Raw genomic sequence first — 20551 nt, forward strand, 5'->3', positions numbered from 1 at the left:
ATATTGTCATTCATAGAAAAATAGTGGTATTTTGGTTTGTGTGCAAATGCGGTCCTTTAGAGGAGCTGAAAACCAAAAGCACTGCTCAAGATCATGGGGTTCTGTAGGGGTGAATATATTTATACTGCACGTCTGCAGGTCTCTTAAAGGTGAAATGTTTGTTACCTGAGTTTTTTGCCACCACTGGCTTTGTAGAGTAATACAATAAACAATTTTAACAGTGCTGCCAGTTCTACCATTACATGCAGGTGACAAGATGCATGTTTGTGCCAACTGTACACATAAGATTAAGTATCTATGTGACATAAAAATATGTTAATTATAAACAGCAGAAGGAGGCTGTACGCCAACGACAACATAGCAGGTTTAAAAAAGACACACATAGTGTTTTATCATGATAAACATTCAATGATGAGAAAACTGTGATCGTTAACAATGAAAATGAGGTGAGAAGGTGCAGCTGGTAAAATGACTAATGCCATCTGGACACAGTTAATCACATATTGTAACATAAAGACAGCTTGAACATATTTTCTTCCTGTTATTGAGTAAAAGCCACCCACACTGAACTGGAGTGATTTCTCCTGTGAGACCGATAATAATATGAAAATAAAAAGAAACAAATGTTTCTGAGTGCAGAACTCATTTTTTAAATAACAGAGCATATCTCCCACGTTTCAGCAAACATTGTGTCTGTAATACACGTATAGGTTGCTCTAATCTGCAACTTTGTGTAAGCATTTCCTTTATAAACTGGCTAGAGGCCTGTACTTATGTCTTAAATTGTAGAAATATATTAGAGCAGGACAGAAAGTGTGAAAACACCACACATCCCAACACACCACAGGCAGTTACGACTTCTCACTTCCTGTTAATGGTTGGCAGATATTTTTACTTAACCCGCCTGAGTTTGTGTGTGTTAATGTGGGTGTGAGGGTGTGAGTGCGTGGCCACAAACAGCTCTTTAAATGTGTTGTCAGCCACAGTGCGATGCCTGGTGGCTAATAGGGCTTTCCCTCTCAGCAGGCTCTCCAACTGTGTTCAGGAGAACAGTCTGTTTAAAGCATGACAAGACATCCCAACTACAGTTTAACAAGTGTGAACAAGTGTGTACATGTACTCTATGTGTGTGTGGAGATATTGATTGGTGTTTACAGTAGTTAATAGAACTTAATGTGCGCCCCACCCTCAGTCTATCCAGACTGGCAGTTCCTAGCCTTGACGACCTTCATGGCAAACCAAGCTAACCGGCTAACAGTAGCTACATTTAGCAGCAGTTAGCAGTTACCTTAGCAACAAAGCTCCTTGTATCTGTGCATTAGGAAACACCTCAACACTGTAACTGGCCTCCGATCTTGGAGGCTGCATACGACGGTTCAGAGTTTTTCATAGGGAGACTGCTGGTTAGCAGCAGTTAGCAGGTACCTTAGTTACAAGTAAAGCAATCTGTCCAAAGCCGGAGAACATCAGAGGGAAAACTAGTAAATATTTTCTTTTATAGATATGATCCAGTTTCCCCAAATCAGTGAGTAGAATTATAAAGTTGTGTTTTTGTGGAAGTTATAAAGTTGTTTTCTCAAGGTTCAAGGTGATTATACAACACAGGGTTGAAAAACAAAATTAACATTTGTAGCTCCTCCATGCTTCACAAAACATGTCCAGTATACCGTTATTTATAAACATAAACCTAGGAAATAATACCATAGGACGTCTTTTAGATTCAATCTCGTAAATGTAAACATTGGCGATACGATGGTGATGATAATATGGTCGGCATCTTCACATGATCTTCGATGACCTCTCTTCTTCCAGCTGTAGTCCTGCACTCTGTCGGCCTGGAACACCGTCCATCTGTCGAGTAGAGACAGGTCTGTCTCTGATGTCACGTTGTTTTGCCCATTTGTCCATTTCATTTTCCTGCGAGAGAACATTAGCCAAGAGCAGCCTCAAACCAAGCTGGAATAGCATGGCTCTTACCGCGACTCTCTACCTCCCTGGGGCGGTCCAGCTGGTCTGGTTGGATGGTCGAAAGATGCTGTGGGCAGCGACGGTCCGCTGCTCTTAACCCAAAACCTGTGCTTCCTTTTCCAATGCTGATGAAAGTATTTCTGTCATAAGCAATGTGTGTTTCAGCAACAAAGCCAAAAAGTGAGAGAAAAAAAAATAAAATGAAGTGCTGTGGCATCTTAGCACAGCAATCTTTGAGTTATAAAGTGGACCCCGTAAGCACTCCACTCTGGCAGCGCACTTCTTTTTATACATCCATGACAGCGTCATAAAAATCAAGAAAGCATTTATCGGACACCATCTTAGTATACGCTCCAGACTGTAGGAAGAGTCGCCAACGGTTTGTTTTTTTTCCGTTTCCCAGGAAATTGCAAACTCTAAAATATCGTTGAGAATACCTAGAAAATGACTTTTTTGCCATTATTAGGAGTGATTCTGGCCCAAAGGTGATATAGAGCAAGACATATGTGATAAATATGGTGAAACATAACTGCGTCATCTCCTTGAAAAAGGCTGTTTCTTGTATTTAATCCATAAACTAGTTCAACAGTGGACCTCAGCACAGCCTCTATATTCTCCATCCTCCCTTTCTTTCTCCAAATTTATCGTCCCCTCTGTTTCCTTTACTTCCATTGAAATCTTTATAGCTTCTCCTGCAGTCTCCATCTTTTCCTCCCCCGTTCACGTCCTCCTCACCTCTTCTCCTTCTATCGTTTTTTTTTTTTTTTTTTCCACCACACCAGACAGCTGTTGACAGGAAGTCAAGGTTAGCCTAACAGAGCCCAATGGGGGCGAGGTGCCATCCAATCCAGCTTTTTTATAGGCAGTAAATTTTAACAAGCGTCACCTCTACTCCTGATTACACCACACACACACACACACACACACACACACACACAAACACTCTCAAAGTAAGATGTCTGGCTTCTTTTTGCACGTCCGCCAGGTTGTGACATCCAGATAAAAGTGTTGGGTTTTTTTCTGTTCATCAGAGTTAAAAAATCCCCTTTATCCAACTTTGAGTCAAAATGAGAGAAGGTAGAGAAGAGAAAATATTTTTAGAGGCAGTAAAAATGTTTTGAGGAGAAGCAGCACAGAAAGAAAATGTCTCATTAGCCTCCCGCAGACAACTAGAGGAAAAATAAGAGTGTAATCGACCACCAGCATGGACAGCAGCACAATAATTACCTCATCAGTCAAGCCGCATCACATCCATGATATCAGAGACGGAGCCCACTGGACACAGAAAATATCAATCCCATTTAGCAGCAAACCCATAAGTCTAATCCTCCTAATGTTACTCAGGGATCTTGGCATCGTGCGGAGCCACTTCCAGTATTCATCTTCCCCGCTGCTGCCAAGGACACGGCCATACTTCACACTGCTGCCTGCCTGCCTTCAATCACTCACTGCTTTCTAGTGCTTTGTTGGCAGGCGGAGGAGGACGGGGACTTGTTGTGGAGGTTGCGAGCTTCGTTGACGACCAGCTCGTCTGCTGAGTCATTAGTTTTAGTCTGACACATTTGTCGCTTTTCTCCAGCTGCATTTTCTGTATTTTCTCCTTAAAGAACTTGGTTGCTTTCCGACTCTTCTTGATGAAAACTGAAGTGAATATATACCAGCATTTGCCCTAACAGTCACTTTATTTACTTACCTTCTTTCCTGCCACTCCCTTGTTTTTAATGTTATTTTCTGGTTGTTTAATGAGATCTGATGACATTGAACCGCAGAATTTCATCACTTCGACTTTCCTGAACTGGTCAGAGCCGCACCCATCCTTCCCACTCAGTTCCACATGTGTTTTGTTTACTTGGCAGGACTGCTCATAGATATTGCAAAATATCAACATAACCGCAAACTGAAAAGTAAACAATATTTCACTTCCACAAGATACTAAAAAAAGTCATCTCATCTTTATAAATCTTTAGAAATAAATGAAGACAGGAGCTGAAGCATTTTGAGGTTTTCATTTAACCCATCATTTTATTCGCAATTTGGACACTTAAAGATTCCTCTTTCATATTTTAAATATTTTGTCATTTTCTTTCCCCCAGTTTTCTACTTCCCTGAAGGTTTTCTTCATAGTCATAGGACCATAGTTTAATGATGCAAGTTCATCTCCAAGTGCACCTGCTGTTTTGGTTCATGTACTGTAGGTTTTGAGGCATAAAGTGCTGCTGGGTGAGATGGAAAATGAAATACCGTGGGTGTGGGGATGAACAAACACACTCTTGAGACAGACACACTAAAGGTCTCCCTGCTCTGATACAGTGGAGCAAGACAACAGTGGCTCCACAGATGGAGAAATGAATATTCTTGGAAGTAATAATTAAAACTCATCACTGTTGTTGCTGTAAATACGATTACAGTATCTTCTTTACCCCGCTCCATACCTCTGCTGCAGGCGAAAGACTCGAGCATACATTAGCCGCTACTAGCATAACACAACCAAATCTCTGGCCGAACTGTCAGTGGTCAAGTTGCATTGTGGGTAATGTAGACGCCAGGTTGTGACGAGGAGAAAGAATGTGTGGAATAAACATGACAATATCTCTGGATGTGTGGCATCGATTCTGATCTTTCTTTTTCTAACTGTCCAACGTGATTCTGTGTTACAGGAGTGCTTTTTCTAATTCTTTTACAATTTAATAATTGTGGCACATCTCCTCTAAGTATTTAGTTTGCCCTTGCTGAATGAATCAGTGACTTTTATTATAAGAATTTCGACCAAAATACCAGCAAGTGGCGTAGCGCTGCTTCTTTCAGTCAAACCTGCACCTGAATGATGAATTCAAGGTCATGAAAATACTATGTTGGAGCACTGCTTGTGCTGCGTTTGGTACCAACATGAAGATGGAGCCCTCAATCACAATATCTGTTTTTATCTGTAAAAGTTTAAGACTACTGTGGTTTAAATAAACTCTCTCCTTCTGTGTCTCCTTCAGATATCTCTACCTGCTGTTCTCTGACGACGACCACCTACCGTTCGACCACTGGGTCTTCAACACTGAGGCTCACCCTCTGCCCGTCATCAAGAAGGACAAAACAGACAGACCCAACGAGGTGGAGTAGTGGACCTTTCCTGCGCTGCGAACCTCTGATCCTGAATACCTGAGCCTCCAGCTGTCTGTCTGAAAACAGTTTAGCTATTTGGAGTCCCCGATGGTTACAGATGCCTGTTGATTGGATTTAATTTTTTATTTTTAATGGGATCAAAATAGAGTTCGGGCCTGCTGGCGCTGAACTCTCGCTGTAGAATCCAGTTTTTGTTTTTTGCTTTTGTCTGTTCAGCTCTGACTGACCTGAACCAGCCGCCGGATAACTGAAAACCACGCGGTGATATCGTCAGAGTGGAATTGTAAGATTTGAATATTCTTGCAAACACTCTCTGAAGATATAATTTCATTAAGTGGCAGTTTCTTTCACCGCCAGGTTGTTGTTTTTTTTTCTTTTTTCCAACTCATTCAGAGGGACAGTGTGACCAGTTCTCGCATTATTCGTCAGTGATTTTGTTGTTCGTAGCTGCAGTTTGTTTTTGTGAAGGAGAACGCTGATAGACCTGAACCAGTCGTCTCCCTAATGTGGACATATTGGACCTGAGCATCGGGCTGAAAAACTCTTGTCTGAGGATTACAAGGCTGACTCAGCGAGCCAAAGGACGCTCGCTTTGTTCACTTCACATGTGTCGTCTTTTTCCTTCTGCTGTACCGCTTCGATATCTGAATAGAAACCGGTTTCCCTGCACCAATGCTGGTGCCACCACCACCACCGCCACCCAACATCTGCATCGTCTTTAGAGAAACATTTTATAAAAATGGTTGTCTCTGTGGGAGTTAAAGGAAAGACGCAGCACAACCCGAGCCTCTTTTTATAAACCCACAGAACTTTTAGACCTCTGCTTCCCCCCGTTACCTGACTGCTTCTTCCTCCCTCTGAGTTTGGTGTGACACAGGACGAGCAGCCACACCAGCTCTCTACCTGCTAGTAATGTCCCTCTTTCCCTCCCTACAACGTTTACACAAAGCTGTCCCTCTTCCCCTTCTCCTGCTTATCTTTAGTTCGTTTCTATCCATTCTGGATCTTTTCTCTTTCTCACGTTTGCAGCTTTATTTCTGGGGTTTGACCGATACAGGTTTTGGGTTTTTCTCCCTTAGGACGTTATTTGCCGCCAACCAGAAAAATAGCTCAATGCCAATTACAGCATGCGTTTGAAATTAAAAGTGCAGTATGTAAGATCGGCCACCTGTTGAATTAAAAAAAATAGGGGGCAGCATATCCCTGGAGTAACCGCTAACTGTAGCCGCCGTTAGCTAATAAGTGTGCAGCTTAGCATCGAGGATAAACTTTAATGGTTGACAGTTCTGCTGAATTTAGGTCTTTGAAATGAAGGATTTAAATTTTGTTCCTTCTGTTCTTTTTTTCTCCGTCACCTTCTTCCACCTGTGATTAATAATCTCCTTAAATTTGAACGTTTCTCCTCTTCAAACCAGATTTTTTCGACCCTTTCAGATCCACTAAAGAGGACACTGATCGATCATGTTCATCAGTGTGTCGGTCAAACCCTCTGTCTCGTTGTTGCTTCTTCTCGTCTCCGTCCTCCAGTCCCAGCGTAGGATCAGCTGTAGGATGTTCTCTCCTCCATGAGGAGACGCGGACACTCGACTTTGCTGTAATATTTCACCCTCACACACACACACACACACACACACACACAAGAAGCCATACCGATTCTCTACAGCTTTACCATTCTGTCGTTGAGACTTTTGTTCTCTTCATCCTCCACTCACCAGGGTGGAGGCGTGTATGACTCCATTGACACACGCTGTGTTGCTGTTACTGTTGTTGTACGTTACGTCCAGCGAGTTCTCAACTCATTCAGTTGGATTTTATGGTAAAGATTTCTCCTGACGCCACACAGAACTGTAGCCAGATTAAAATCCAGTTTAGTCTTCAATCTAGTGCCTTCACTGAGGAGTCGGAGGGAAAGCAGCTCACACAAACACAAAAGAGTCGAGTTTAAAAAAGTCTTAGAGCTTTAAGTGAAGTTCCCATGTGTCGGATGAGGATTATACCAAAATTAGAGACAGATTAAAGGATAATTCCTGCTTTTTCATTCAGTATTTAATATAAGTTTGGCTTGAGTTCAGCCCAAGAGTCAGTGGAAACTTCTTTGTGGTTAGTTTGAGATAAGACCACTAAAGGTCCATCTGAGGGTCACACTCAGTGATTTAACAAAGAAAAAAGTCTTAGATGCTGATACTATTCTTGGCATCTGAAAGGAACCAGTCCCCAGTTATTTCTTTGACTACACTGACATCTAGTGGTGAGATCTTTCAGTTACATTCCACATGTCACTGGGCTCAATGGATGTAAATTCTGTAACAGTCACTCTTACACGTGTGATCGTCACGATGATTCTTGGTAAAAACAAACCCCTTATGCCAAAATGTCGACTTGTTGGGATCAAGGAAACAAAACAGCTTTCAAGAATCTCATCTATTGTTTTTGTTGTCACATAATTAGAGGAGCTCCGAGGCCTCATTGATGGAAATGTTCTTAGATCTATACTTAAAGGAGTTTTAAGATCAGATTGTGTGCTTACGTTTAATTCAAAAAAGAGGCTGAGCATAAAAAAACCTCGATTATGCAGGTTCTAAGAAGACCTTTAGTAATTTACACTCTGTGATCCATAAATCTCAAATCATCCCAAACGGACTGAACCTTCCTTGTGGTTTCCCTGTATAAAATGCAGACAAAACTGAGTCAGGAAAGGCCATGGACCAAAAGAGAAAATCCGACTTTTTGGAAGACGTAGCTGACCAGATCACAGTGATGGTAAAGGAGACTGAAGCCAGACAGCACGTAGTATTCAGAGGATTAAATCGTAGCGTGACAAAGACAAGCTTGCAGATTAGGAATGTGTCGTCTTTGTACATTTTTCATAAAGCTTGTGTAAAGTTCACCACAGGATTGGACGAAAGTGCAGTCTTCCTACACAAATATTCAATTCAAGACTTCACTTGAAGGTTCATAATAACTTATTAGTCATACTTGATCAGAATTGACTGGATAAATGAGGCTCCAGCTCCTAAGCTCATGAATTTAAGTACAAGTCTGGATCTTTAATCTTTAATTAGGTACTTTACTTATTTTAGACCTTCAACTGATGAAAAATGTTTGTCGATTGATTGAAATAACTTCAGTTATTATCTTGTATAAGTTAATGTGACACAGGGAGTTGTGTGATAATAACTCTGCCCACATTCAGCTCCCCCAGTGCTCCTGTTCCCACAAATGAGCTTTAAGTGTCACTGGGAGATCTGGCAGATGGTGAGTCATTAGAAGGTTCAGTCAACAGCAGCGTCGTTGTCTGAAGTACTCTGTTGGAGTGGATTCACTGAACTGAACTGGACCACAGCAGGTTCTTCTAAAGACATTTGGCCCAGGTATCACAGACTCGCTGTACAACTTCAGGCAAGGAAAAACCACCATTTTTGGGCAGATAGGTGCTTTCCTGGCTCATTGTTTTCCCACATTTTATGTCCCTGTGCATCCAAAATGTGTTGTTTTCTACTGCAAGATGATGCTGATCACCGTAGCCATGCAACCGAAAGGGTACATAAAAAACTAAAGAGAAAAACACAGGGAGCATTTTAAAAACAAGAAGGTGTTTGTGCTGCAAATGTTTTAAAATCTAATTCAGTCCCAGATGATGTTATTCTTTTATTTGATTCTCACCTGGTTGTAATTATTCAAAATGAATTCCTTAACTTTACTTAGTTTCTTCAAAACAAATGAAATAATTGAGCCCTCCCCACATAATGACCGACAGACATATCATATTTAAATTGAATATATTGTTGAGTTTCTGAGCTGTGAGAATCCCTCCGTGTTCTTTATATCACTGTACAGACGACAGTGTCTCTGTGTTTCATCTGTGTTTTGTTTAGTTAGCTGGTTTAGAGGCATTTATTATCCATGTGAAGTTGTATTGTAATGGTTGATTTTTGCTGATTGTGTTAATTTATTCTGTAGTCGTGAACATAGGACTTGGACAGTGTGTGAGCTGACCCCCAGGTGGCGCTCTGGGTTATACAGGTATCTACCAAAAAAAGACATCCTGAACTGATGTCGGTAAATGTAAAAGGTCCTGTAGGTGTTGCATTTTTAACTTAAAATATCATATTAGCATCAATAAATCAGAGGTGTTAAAAATGCTGCACATAGTTGGTTTAAAGTGACGTTAGCGATGCGGTTTAATGTCACAGAGGGCAGAGAACCCACCTGGGAGTCAATCAAACAACCTCACGGGAGGAAAGGAATCGTATGAATGTACCATCCAATGTGAAGTGAAGAATATTTTATATGCATTTTTGTCTTCTTGTGTTCACTTCTCTTGTTGTTTTCTTGTTTTTATTTTATTTTGGAAAGCACAAAGAGTTGAAGCAATGTGTGCAGGCGCAGAAAAGTCTGCGGGGAGCGACGGGCCGTTAATGTAGGAAATGATCCAAATCTGCCACATGAGGTGTATCAGTTCATTTATGTTTTATTGTTTTGGTTTATTCGGATCAGACACATAAACATGGACATATTTGGTGTTCATCGTACAGTTTAGTGTTAAAACACTGAAGTTGCTTCACTTGAATTCAGAGAAAAAGAGACACCAAGTCAGAACTTCATGATTAGAATGAGATTCATCAGATTGTAGAAACCAGTGATATAATGTAGCTCAGTGTCTATTATAGAGACACTTTAATGTTTAAATTTTTGCCCTATGTTGAATTTAACATGCAAATGTCAAAGTCACAATTTGGTGTTGGTTAATACTGAGCTGGTGACCAATGAAAGTGACTTTAAAGGTCCCATATTGTGCTAATTCAGGTTCATACTGGTTTTTACATGCTTTAATGTTCAAAAAACACATTACTTTTCTCATATTGTTCATTACTGCAGCACCTCTATTCAAAATGTCTGTCTTTAAACTTTGTAAAATATGGGACCTTTAAGGCATTAGCTAAAGTTATCAACTCAAGTCATGCTAGTTAATCTTTTGATAAAGCATTTAACATATAATATTGGGACCGTTAGAGCTGTCTCAGTGGTGATTGAGTGCATTTTAGTTGAAGTTAGCGAGCTAACACAGAATGGTGGGTGGACATGATCGAGTTAACCACTGGTGGTAGTGTTCCTTCATTAAGTACAAATTGTTTAAAAACTCCATACAGAACTTCATTTGAAAAATATGTATTTTTAGGCTACATTGCAGCACTGAGGTATTGATGGTGCCTGGATTTGATTGAAGTCTGATTATAGTTGTCTGGTCGTAGATCAGACTTGTATTCTTACAAAGATTTGTATAATGGTGGAGGTTATATTTGGTGTTTTTTCGACAATAAGTATGATGGTGTGAGTTAGTGGTCATTTGTCAAAGATTTCTTAATGGAGTTTGAATGAAGATGGTTTCCAGGTAGATGAGTTTCCCGCCCTATGTTAAGATTTATTAGTGCAATTCTACAGTCTGAAATTTGATTTAAGTGATTTTAAATATATTAAAGTAAATGTGTGTAGACTTGCATTTTGGAAACGTGGAAGCTTAGAAACATCGGACTTGAATTTAGACTTATTAAAGGGCTGATCCACTGCATTTTCACGAGTTATCAGCAAAGCTGGGATACAACTTGAGTCCAACATTTGTTTGCATTTACTCTGTAGGTGTCCTTTAACTTAAAAAAGTTTAAACATGTTTTTTTCCACTCATGTGACACTGATCTGGTCGTTTCACTACCTGAACAGGAAGGAAATGCAGAATGTATTTGGTTTTTCATGTGAGCCATCAATGCTAAGTCTGCTTTAGCTTCACATAGCGGGACATCAGGCATCTGCTCATTTCCATACGCAGATTTTGTCTCTTTTTCTTTTCTTTTTTTTTCCTCAAAAGGTTGAATTGTTTTTGGTGATTTTCTGAATATTGTGTTGACGATCTGTTGCGTTCCAATGCCTTTTTATTGGTGATTATTAAAGGGGAATGTCGGCCTTTTTTAGGAATTCAGAACAAAGTCAGTCCCTGTGAAGCTGCACCACTTCTAATTTATACCACACTGACATCATTACTTTTCTTCACACGTGGTGCATAATCACTAAAAATGACTGACCTGTCCCGGGACTCAAATAATCTGAATTTTTAAAATTGTTGGCATTGCCCTTTAAAAGGTTTAAATGCGTGAAACCAACCTCAGAAATGTATCTGTACAAAATATTGCTGATAATCATTCCATTGCACATAGTTTACTTTGCGTTTATATGCAATATTTTAATTTTGTGGGGAAATCTGTTTTATTGTGTTAATATTATTATTGAATAAAAATGTAAATATTCCATTCCGGCAAATGAGCCGTTCTACATTTATATAAAAATCTTCTGAGTTTATGGATTAAAATGATATTAATAAGCAGCAGACTTTTTAATAAACTATATTTGTTACACTTCTATTGTGAATAAAAAATCTTTTAATAAGTGGTGATTTTGGAGTTGTTTTTTTAAACAGCGGAGCCTTGATGAACTTTAACTGGATAAGACTGTTTGTCTTTGATACAGATGACTCTGTATGACCTACGTAAGCAAAGGAGACATCAGCAAGAAGATTGTCTAATTTAGTGTGTATGATGTACAAAGTGCATCGCACACTAGAATTGTATTCCTAATACTAATTCTGCTTTATTATGGCGCATAACTAGTCCTGCAGTTTTGATCACACAAACAAAAAGAGACAATTTTACATTAATAGTATTAATAAAAAAATATGACGTTCTCGTTCAGGTGTGAGTAGGTCAGGTTCATATACAACATCACAAAAGAAATTAAAAGTGAAGGCAAGAAAGTGAAGCTCCACCACATGTGGTGTTTAAAGGTCCTGTAGGTGTTGCATTTTTTAACATCAATTATCATTTTATCATCAATAAATTAGAGGTGTTAAAAATGCTGCACATAGTTGGTTTAAAGTGATGTTAGCGATGTGGTTTAATGGCACAGAGGGCAGAGAACCCACCCGGGAGTCAATCAAACAACCTCACAGGAGGAAAGGAATCGTATGAATGTACCATCCAATGTGAAGTGAAGAATATTTTATATGCATTTTTGTCTTCTTTTGTTCACTTCTCTTGTTTTCTTGTTTTTATTTTATTTTTCTAACACTGTTCATATCTGCAGCACCTCTATACACCCTCCACTGCATGTGCAGCATGATTCTCCTGAGATAAGGCTAGATGGACTGTACCAGGGATTTGCAGAAGTGGCAGCCGGTGTCTGGTTTGGAAAATGTCCTCACCAAGGTTTAAAAATGCAGTCCGGTACAATTACTGATGACCTGTTGAAATGTTAAACACAGCTTTATGTATTCTGTAGTTACCAATTAGTAAAACTGAAAAAATAAGATCATTTTGAAAAAAATAAAAAATAAGTCAGTGTGATGTAACAAAGGTTTTGGTGTGTTTACCATGTAATTGCAGAAAATGAATCATATTGAACTGATTAAATATAGTTTAAAAAGTTTTAGTTAATTGAGTGTAACAATCTTATCAATATATACATCAATATATACATATATCTATACACATCTATACAAATATCTATACACATATCTATACATACATCTACTTAACATACATCTATCTTAAAATACATCTATACATCTACAGTACTTCACATACATCTATACATCTACTTCACATACATCTATACATCTATCTTAACATACATCTATATATCTATCTTAGCATACATCTATACATCTACATCTACTGAACATACATCTATACATCTATCTTAACATACATCTATACATCTACTAAACATACATCTATCTTAACATACATCTATACATCTATTTAACATACGTCTATACATCTACTTAACATACATCTATACATCTACGTCTACTTAACATACATCTATACATCTACTCAAATTACTTCTATACATCTACTTAACATACATCTATACATCTTCATCTACTTAACATACATCTATCTTAACATACATCTATCTTAACATACATCTATATATCTATCTTAACATACATCTTTACATCTGCATCTACTTAACATACATCTATACATCTATCCTAACATAAATCTATACATCTACTTAACATACATCTATACATCTATCTTAACATACATCTATACATCTATTTAACATACATCTATATATCTACATCTACTTAACATACATCTATACATCTACACAACATACATCTATACATCAATCTTAACATACTTCTATACATCTACTTAACATACATCTATACATCTATCTTAACATACATCTATACATCTACATCTACTTAACATACATCTATACATCTATCTTAACATACATCTAACTATACATCTAACTTAACATCTATCAATACATCTACATGACATCAGAGAAGTCCACAGGGAGGAGAGGAGGGCAGCTGATGCTCTGCACTGGATGGACTTGGTGGAGGATCAAGCTGCTCCATCACGGGGTGATGCTCCTCATCCTCTGAGTGGCTGGACTCTGTGTGAGTCCTGCAGAGGAGGACAGAGATGGGACTGTTGTTTCTACAACATGCAGCCAGGAGGCAGCACTAACATTGTACTCCTGTGGCAGGTGATATATGTCACTCACATGAATGGTCACTGGAGTCCCTGTCAGCCGCCTGTGAGGGGGATGCCACCGGTGACACACACGGCCTCTTGGACGCTGCAACACCAACAAACAGAAACAAAGATCAGTCTTCTAAAACTTTAAAAACACTTTGAAAATAAGATACCTCTTCTTACATCTGCAGTAAACTACATCTAAATACTGTTATTGGATCAAATGACAGACATTTGAGAAAGTCACAACTTTTGTAAGATGCACAATTCAGTCTTCAGCTAAAGGGCCACTACGTAGTTTTGGAGAAGAAATTCAAACTCAGAATTTTAATATTTACAAAATTAATGAGGTAATAATACAAACTCAGAAATATTTGTGTTCTGCTGTTCTCAGAGGACAAAAAAGGTCCCAGAACACTGTTTGAAGCAAGAAGGTGGCAGGGTCCGCCACATATAAACAAAGTAAAACAGTGTGAAATTGTGTTGTCCTTTAATGTGGTAAAAATCAGTCAGTGAAGAACTAAAAATCAATGCAGTTTAATAATCAAACATCTTTTAGTTTTCATCACATGTCACATGACAGTCCTGACCTTTAGGAGCTCCTCCGATCTTCCTCTTTTTGCCCTATACAAAAAAAAACCAACGTCTTTACACTTTCCATCTGACATCAGCCAATAAAAACTGTTTGCAGTGACTCTTGTCCAGTGATGTATGTGGTGATGTAAACATGTATGAGTTGTGTGTGAGCAGTGTGTACTTACATAGTTCTGGCGGACAGACCAGCCGGGGTGTCTCTGGGCGTGGAGCTCTTTTTCTCTGTCGGCCTGTTGGTAGTAAACAGCCTGCTCCTCCGCTGACAGTGACTTCCACTGTGGACAGATGGACAACACACTGATCGTTAGCACACACACAATACACACTGACTACAGACACAAATATGCACACAGCTCCTCATTAATGGTGTCAATCACTGTAAAGATGTAATGATTTGTAGAAAACATTTTTTCCCAAACATTGATCAAGTTTGTAACACTGACTGTCACACTTACTCTCTGTCCCAGGACTGTGTTCACAGCCCCGTTCCCCATCCTCTTAACGTCCTGCTCGACATGGGGCCTGTGCTCCTTCACGTATAACATGAAGGCATTTGGCGGCCTTTTGATGTACGGCCGGTCATCCTCCTGCTCACTTTCACGCTTTCTCTTGCTACAGCACAAAAACAGGGTGAGAGCTCATCTTAACGCTGTGGAAACGTTAAGATAAACAGAAAAATACAAGACATGCGTAAAATGTAACCTTGTCTGTGCTGCACTGTACATTTGAACCCATTAAAAGACACTGATTATCACAAATGTACAGATAAATAACAGTCACCTGAAATCAAACAACATCTGATTGAATTCAATTCAAACAGACTGATCATGAGAAAGTCACAAAAAGGAGAAAAGTACATTTTGATCAGAAGTGTCCGCAGCAAACTTACTTTGAGTTGGAGGTGCACGGCTGAGGAGCAGCAGGGACACAAGGAGGAGGGACGACTACTGCTTGACGAAAGTACACCGGCTGTCCATTCCTACACAGGTAACAAGTCAGATACACACATGATTAGACAGTAGAGGTGTGTGTGTGTGGTGTGTGTGTGTGTGTGTGTGTGTGATATGATGCAAACTGAACCTCTATAGCTGTGTGCACTGGTGTGTTTGTTTGCATTCATGTGTGTGTTACTTACATCATTCCAACAAACTGCAGGTTCCGGTTGGAGCCTTCAGGGAGCCTCAACAATGGCATGTTGTTATACTGGAGACACAAACACACACAGAACAGGTGGTTAGACGAGCTGCGATGGTGTCATGTGTGACCTTTTAAATGAAATAACATCCACCTGTGAACTGTAGGCTTTAGATTTATCATGTAACAAATTATTTGTTGGGATGATAGACTGTCTAAACTCTGAAAGAAAGTATGGCCAATTTTACTGTTTCACTGATGTAATTAACCTGCAGTGCTGTTTAATTTTAAGATGTACTTGGCCTCAGCCTGACACCTGAAATCCTCAAAAAATATACAACTGAGCTTCAAGAGCACACAGCTTCACTTTCCATTAAATAATTCTTAAATGTGCGATTTTTCTAAGGGACCTTTGAACTGGAACTGCAGGACAAAGTCAGATTTAACATGTGTTTGTCCTGTAAAGCTGTAACTGTTCCTGCACTGATATCCTTCTCCTACTGCACTAAACCTGCTGTCTGCTGCAACCAAACATTGGAGATGTCAGAGTGTGTGTGGTGAACCAGGGTCTTACTGTGTGTGGAGGAGGAGCAGCAGGATGACTGACGGCTGCTGCTGCCGGTATCGGGACGCCATTCACGGGCGTCTGATACAGCAGGTACTGTGGAGAGAGAGAGAGAGAGAGAGAGAGAGAGAGAGAGACATTTAATAAACACACAAAACCCTTCCTCCATACATGAAACCACACTCGGCATTCAGACACTTTACATGTGTTGCGCATCATTACATTCAGGAGAACAAAGTCATCTTACATTAAAATGAACTTCTTTTGCCACAAAGCATCTACCATTGACAAATATCTGTGTCATACAGACACCGATCTACTCCTAATGATGTATCTTGGCCTAACAAATGCCTAGTATCTGACCTGTACTTGGCTATAAGCGCCTGGCTGATGGTGCAGGTGACCTGACTGCATGGTGCCTACATGACCCTGTCCACTATACATGGAGGGAGCAGTCAACATAGAAGGATCTGCTCTCTGGGGGAGGCACCAACCAGATCCTCCGACCTGACTGTATGCAGGCACAGGTTCGGGCTGGGTGTTCAGCTGAGCAGGGTCGGGGGGAGGAGGTGAAGGGATGGATTGGTCTTCCAGTAGGTCAACAATGGCATCCTGGAGAAGGGAAGAAATCTCCTCCCAATCCATCTCTGACAACATACGGTCAATGTCTGTGACCATCTGCGCCATCTCGGCAGCAGGTATCATTGTCAGTGGAGTTTCTGGTCCTTTTACTCTTCCAGAAGAAAGACGTAGTCGTAATTCTTTCTGGGGTTACTGGATTCCTGTCACATTGAAAAGAAGCTGCTTCTGAGACACTTTTACCTGGACTAACATATATCATATTGACTTAGGGATATATTGTACTTCACTGCATTTATATAACATCAGATATGGACAAAATATATGATTGGTTAAGAAAAAAGTGATGATTTGTTACCGATTCAACTACTTAACATACATATAGTTGTTATAATTGGCTTCACATGGACCAAATACAATATTAAAACTCTGCTTACATGGTAATGCATCAATAACAATACTCCAATATAATATTTTTATAGTAATATGACTGTTTGAAAGGAGCCAATCTGCATGACAACTACTTTTACTTTTAACTCTACAGTGTAAAACCTGACAAAGTGAAAAAATATGATCATCTGTGAACTTGAACCGTCTCTGAAAACATATCCGGTTACACTTTCAGTTCAGTTTCAACGATTATAGCAGCAAACTGAGCTGCAGGCTGAGAGACGGGCCTGGTGTGTTTACACCTGCACGCGCTCATCTCCTCCCTTCCAGCGCCTCCATGGCGCACGAGACAAAAATGTTGTTTATTTTGGCATTTTTCAAAATAAAGGCCCGGTCGCCATCTTTTCCCTGAATTTTCGATATTAAATATGTAAAAATGGATGCCCTCAAACATAATAACAGTATTTTAAAATCGCTACACAACCGTGGACACAGTCCTCACCTGTCGCGGGACTTTCAGCACATTCTTATCATCTCAAAATCACTTTACACCGAGAAAACGTCCAGTGTCACCCAAAACTGACTTTCATGAAAGGCTAGCTAAAATGCTATCAATATCCTATCTGTAAATTCAACAGTTTACCATGAGTACATTGTCAGCTGAAACTTATTTCTACGCCTCTAAGAAGATGAGTAAATACACTTGGTGTGATAATAAAAGATGTCCTACCTGCAGAGACTCTTCGCCACAGGGGGTCCACCAGAAACCACCTCTCCAGCAGTTAACGGTGGTCCACGCTCTGCAGAAGTTGTCCTCTGGGTCAGTAATACAAATGGTTTTCTTAGGGAAAAAAAGTCTTCAGGTGATCAGGTATTATCCAACAGGTGTGTTAGTGATGAAGTCTTCAAGTGGATCAGGTTTCCGAGATTTAAACTTTACAACAACAGATCCGCGACAGGTCAACTCGTGTCAAGTTCAATGTGCGAACAGAGAAATAATGAGGAGCAGCTTTGGTCCACGTTCTGTTTCCATGGCCTGCGTGCGTGCGTGCGTGCTTGTGCGTGATGGAGTGACGGATTCTGTGCAGCAAATTGATTTATTTAGTTTTCTTGTGTAAAATGTCGTCATTCAATAATATGTCATTTAAATTTGGCGATAATGTTACTTCATTCATGCCAATAAAGTTTGTTTGAATTGATGACGTAAACTGTGGGATTTGTGTGTGTAGCAGGTGTTTCTACAAGAGCTCCACTTATAATCTTCACTTTGTGGGGTCCAAAATACCTGAGGTTAGGGCCAGAGGTCAATTAATACCTGAGAGTGACTTTTGGAAGAACCGGCCACATTGTGTGGAAGCTTGTTTCCAAGATGTTAAAGAAAAAAAAGAAGAAAGCTGAGCTTGATGAAAAAATATTTCCATTGTAAGTCAAAATTGTGAGATAAAAAGTCACATTATGAGATAAAAATTTGTTTTTTGCCTTTATTTAGTATAATAAAGTGGGTTATATGCACTTGAGTGGTTTTCTGTCATTTCTGTTATCATACTATTTTTTTTCTATAGTTAACAGACAAGACCAGTTAATCCTGTTGAAATATGACACATGGTGATATACAGGTCTTTCCTGACATCTGATGTGACTGTCAGAGATATACATAAGATCTGACTTAAAATATTTTTGAAATATCCAGACAGCAGAAATCACTTGTGCTCGGTTACTGGTCGTATCTATACAATATCCTGATGGATTCTAGCAATATTAAAGTGGTCCCATACCGGGAGTTGGATATGCTCCAACCACAACATCTGTGACTCATGATTTCATCAGGTATGACCTAAAATCACTTTGTTAATATTTTTGAAATATCCAGACAGCAGATACCACTTGTGTTCAGACTTCAGACATGGTTACTGGTCATATCTATACAATATCCTGACGTTGGACATCACTAATGAATCTTCTGCAGATATCACCACTGTCCATTTCTGAATATGATGCATATTTGTCTTTAGTATCCAGGATGAGATGAACTCCAGATTATAGCAGTATTAAATCAGTCCCATATTTCATTTGACATTATTTTTTACACTGTGGTATTGCTACATTTACTTAAATACAAGATCTGTTTACTTCTTCCACCTCTGCCCTTGACTTATTCCTTCATAGATTTGCATTGATAGGAAGGAGTTGTGTGTGTGTGTGTGTGTGTGTGTGTGTGTGTGTGTGTGTGTGTGTGTGTGTGTGTGTGTGTATATGTGTGAGTTTTCACAGACTTCTCTCCTTTGTGATGTGCTTACAACCTGTCCAATGTGCTCATTATCATACTCCCGTATCGTATTGATGGTTTTACCAGATCTGTTGGATATGTGGGAATTTTAAAAGATCTGTTCTGCACTCTACAAATGAATCCAAACCACTCAGTGTACCTGCTTGTTCAAAGAGCCTCCTGGTGACAAAGTTGTTTTAGGAGCAGTTTAACAATGATGCACCCGAGTGTTAAAAACACATCTCACATTAAGCTGTGTCACTTCAGATGTCTGCAGATGTGCTGTTGCCTTTGTGTGGTTTGGTTGACGTCCTCTCTCAGGACTGCCAGGGACACAGGTGGAGTCCTGCCCTGTGACATAAACATAAATATGTTTCATTGGTTTTTATTATGTAAGAAGGAAAATAGCATTTCACTTCAATTCAAACCATTATTTAAGTCTTAGATAACTGAGGCCTTCCTCATTTTGATTGAGTTTAAATCATTTGAAAAGAACAATACTAATCACACACTGAGGTGCAGTGTTTTGAGATCATCGTCTTCTATTTTTGTAATTTTATTCAGCTATTTACTTGCTTAGTGAACTGAAACACATTTACAAAACCTGGAGTACACTGGATGAACTTCTCCAGTGCTTTCAATACAGTACAGCCGGCACTTCTGAGGGGGAAACTGGAAGGGAGGGAATTGACCAACACCTAGCTGCATGGACCACAGACTTTCTCACCAACAGACCACAGTATGTGAGACTCAAGGACTGTGTCTCAGATGTGGTATTATGCAGCACGGGGCCCCTCAGGGTACGGTGCTCTCTCCCTTCCTTTTCACCCTCTACACATTGGACTTCATGCACAACACCGTGAATTGTCACCTCCAAAAGTTCACCGATGATACAGCCATTGTTGGATGTGTGTCTGAGGAGAACGACATTAAAATGACAGTAAAACCAGTAAAACAAAGGAGATGATGATCAACTTCACACCAGTGAACATCCAGGGTTTGGACATAGAGATGGTGGTAAAATACAAATACCTGGGTGTTCACCTCAACAATAAACTGGACTGGACTGACAACACGGATGCCCTGTACACGAAGGGCCAAAGTCGCCTCCATCTGCTGAGGGGACTGAGGTCCTTTGGGGTGCAGAGGACATTACTTTGAACATTTTATGACACTGTGGTGGCATCAGTGCTCCTTTATGCACAGGAAGAGACTAAACAAACTGGTCAGGAGGGCCAGCTCTGTCCTGGACTGTCCACTGGACTCTATAGAGGTGGTGGGTGAGAGGAGGATGTTAGCCAAGCTGACGTCAATCATGGACAACACCTCTCACCCCCTGCAGCAGACTGTGGAAGCCTCGAGCAGCTCTTTCAGCAGCAGACTCTTACACCC

At 39.9% G+C, this 20551-nt stretch overlaps 2 protein-coding genes across 3 annotated transcripts in view; one reads left to right on the forward strand and one right to left on the reverse strand.

Moving 5' to 3' along the window:
• Positions 1-11384, forward strand: part of man1a1 (mannosidase, alpha, class 1A, member 1) — a 162292-nt gene extending 150908 nt beyond the window's left edge. Inside the window, exon 12 of the mRNA XM_084377979.1 lies at positions 4953-11384. Coding sequence (XP_084234105.1) covers positions 4953-5079 — 127 coding nt within the window. The 3' untranslated portion in view covers positions 5080-11384. The remainder of the gene's footprint in view (positions 1-4952) is intronic.
• A 1161-nt stretch (positions 11385-12545) lies between these two features.
• Positions 12546-17910, reverse strand: LOC311272159 (uncharacterized protein). 2 transcript variants are annotated; one of them, XM_084378348.1, is made up of 10 exons: positions 17624-17910; positions 16288-16706; positions 15934-16020; positions 15361-15428; positions 15115-15204; positions 14681-14837; positions 14393-14500; positions 14222-14255; positions 13660-13734; positions 12546-13559 (listed from the first exon to the last, which is right to left on the reverse strand). In XM_084378348.1, coding segments are annotated over exons 2-10 (963 nt in total). In that variant the 5' UTR covers positions 16630-16706; positions 17624-17910; the 3' UTR covers positions 12546-13557. The 2 variants fall into 2 exon arrangements, with proteins under 2 accessions (XP_084234474.1, XP_084234473.1); XM_084378347.1 differs by having other exon boundaries at positions 12546-13583.
• Between the last annotated feature and the right edge of the window lie 2641 nt (positions 17911-20551).

The sequence above is a fragment of the Pagrus pagrus genome (assembly GCF_965226575.1).
Source record: "Pagrus pagrus genome assembly, chromosome: 16".
Taxonomy (NCBI): Eukaryota; Metazoa; Chordata; class Actinopteri; order Spariformes; family Sparidae; genus Pagrus; species Pagrus pagrus.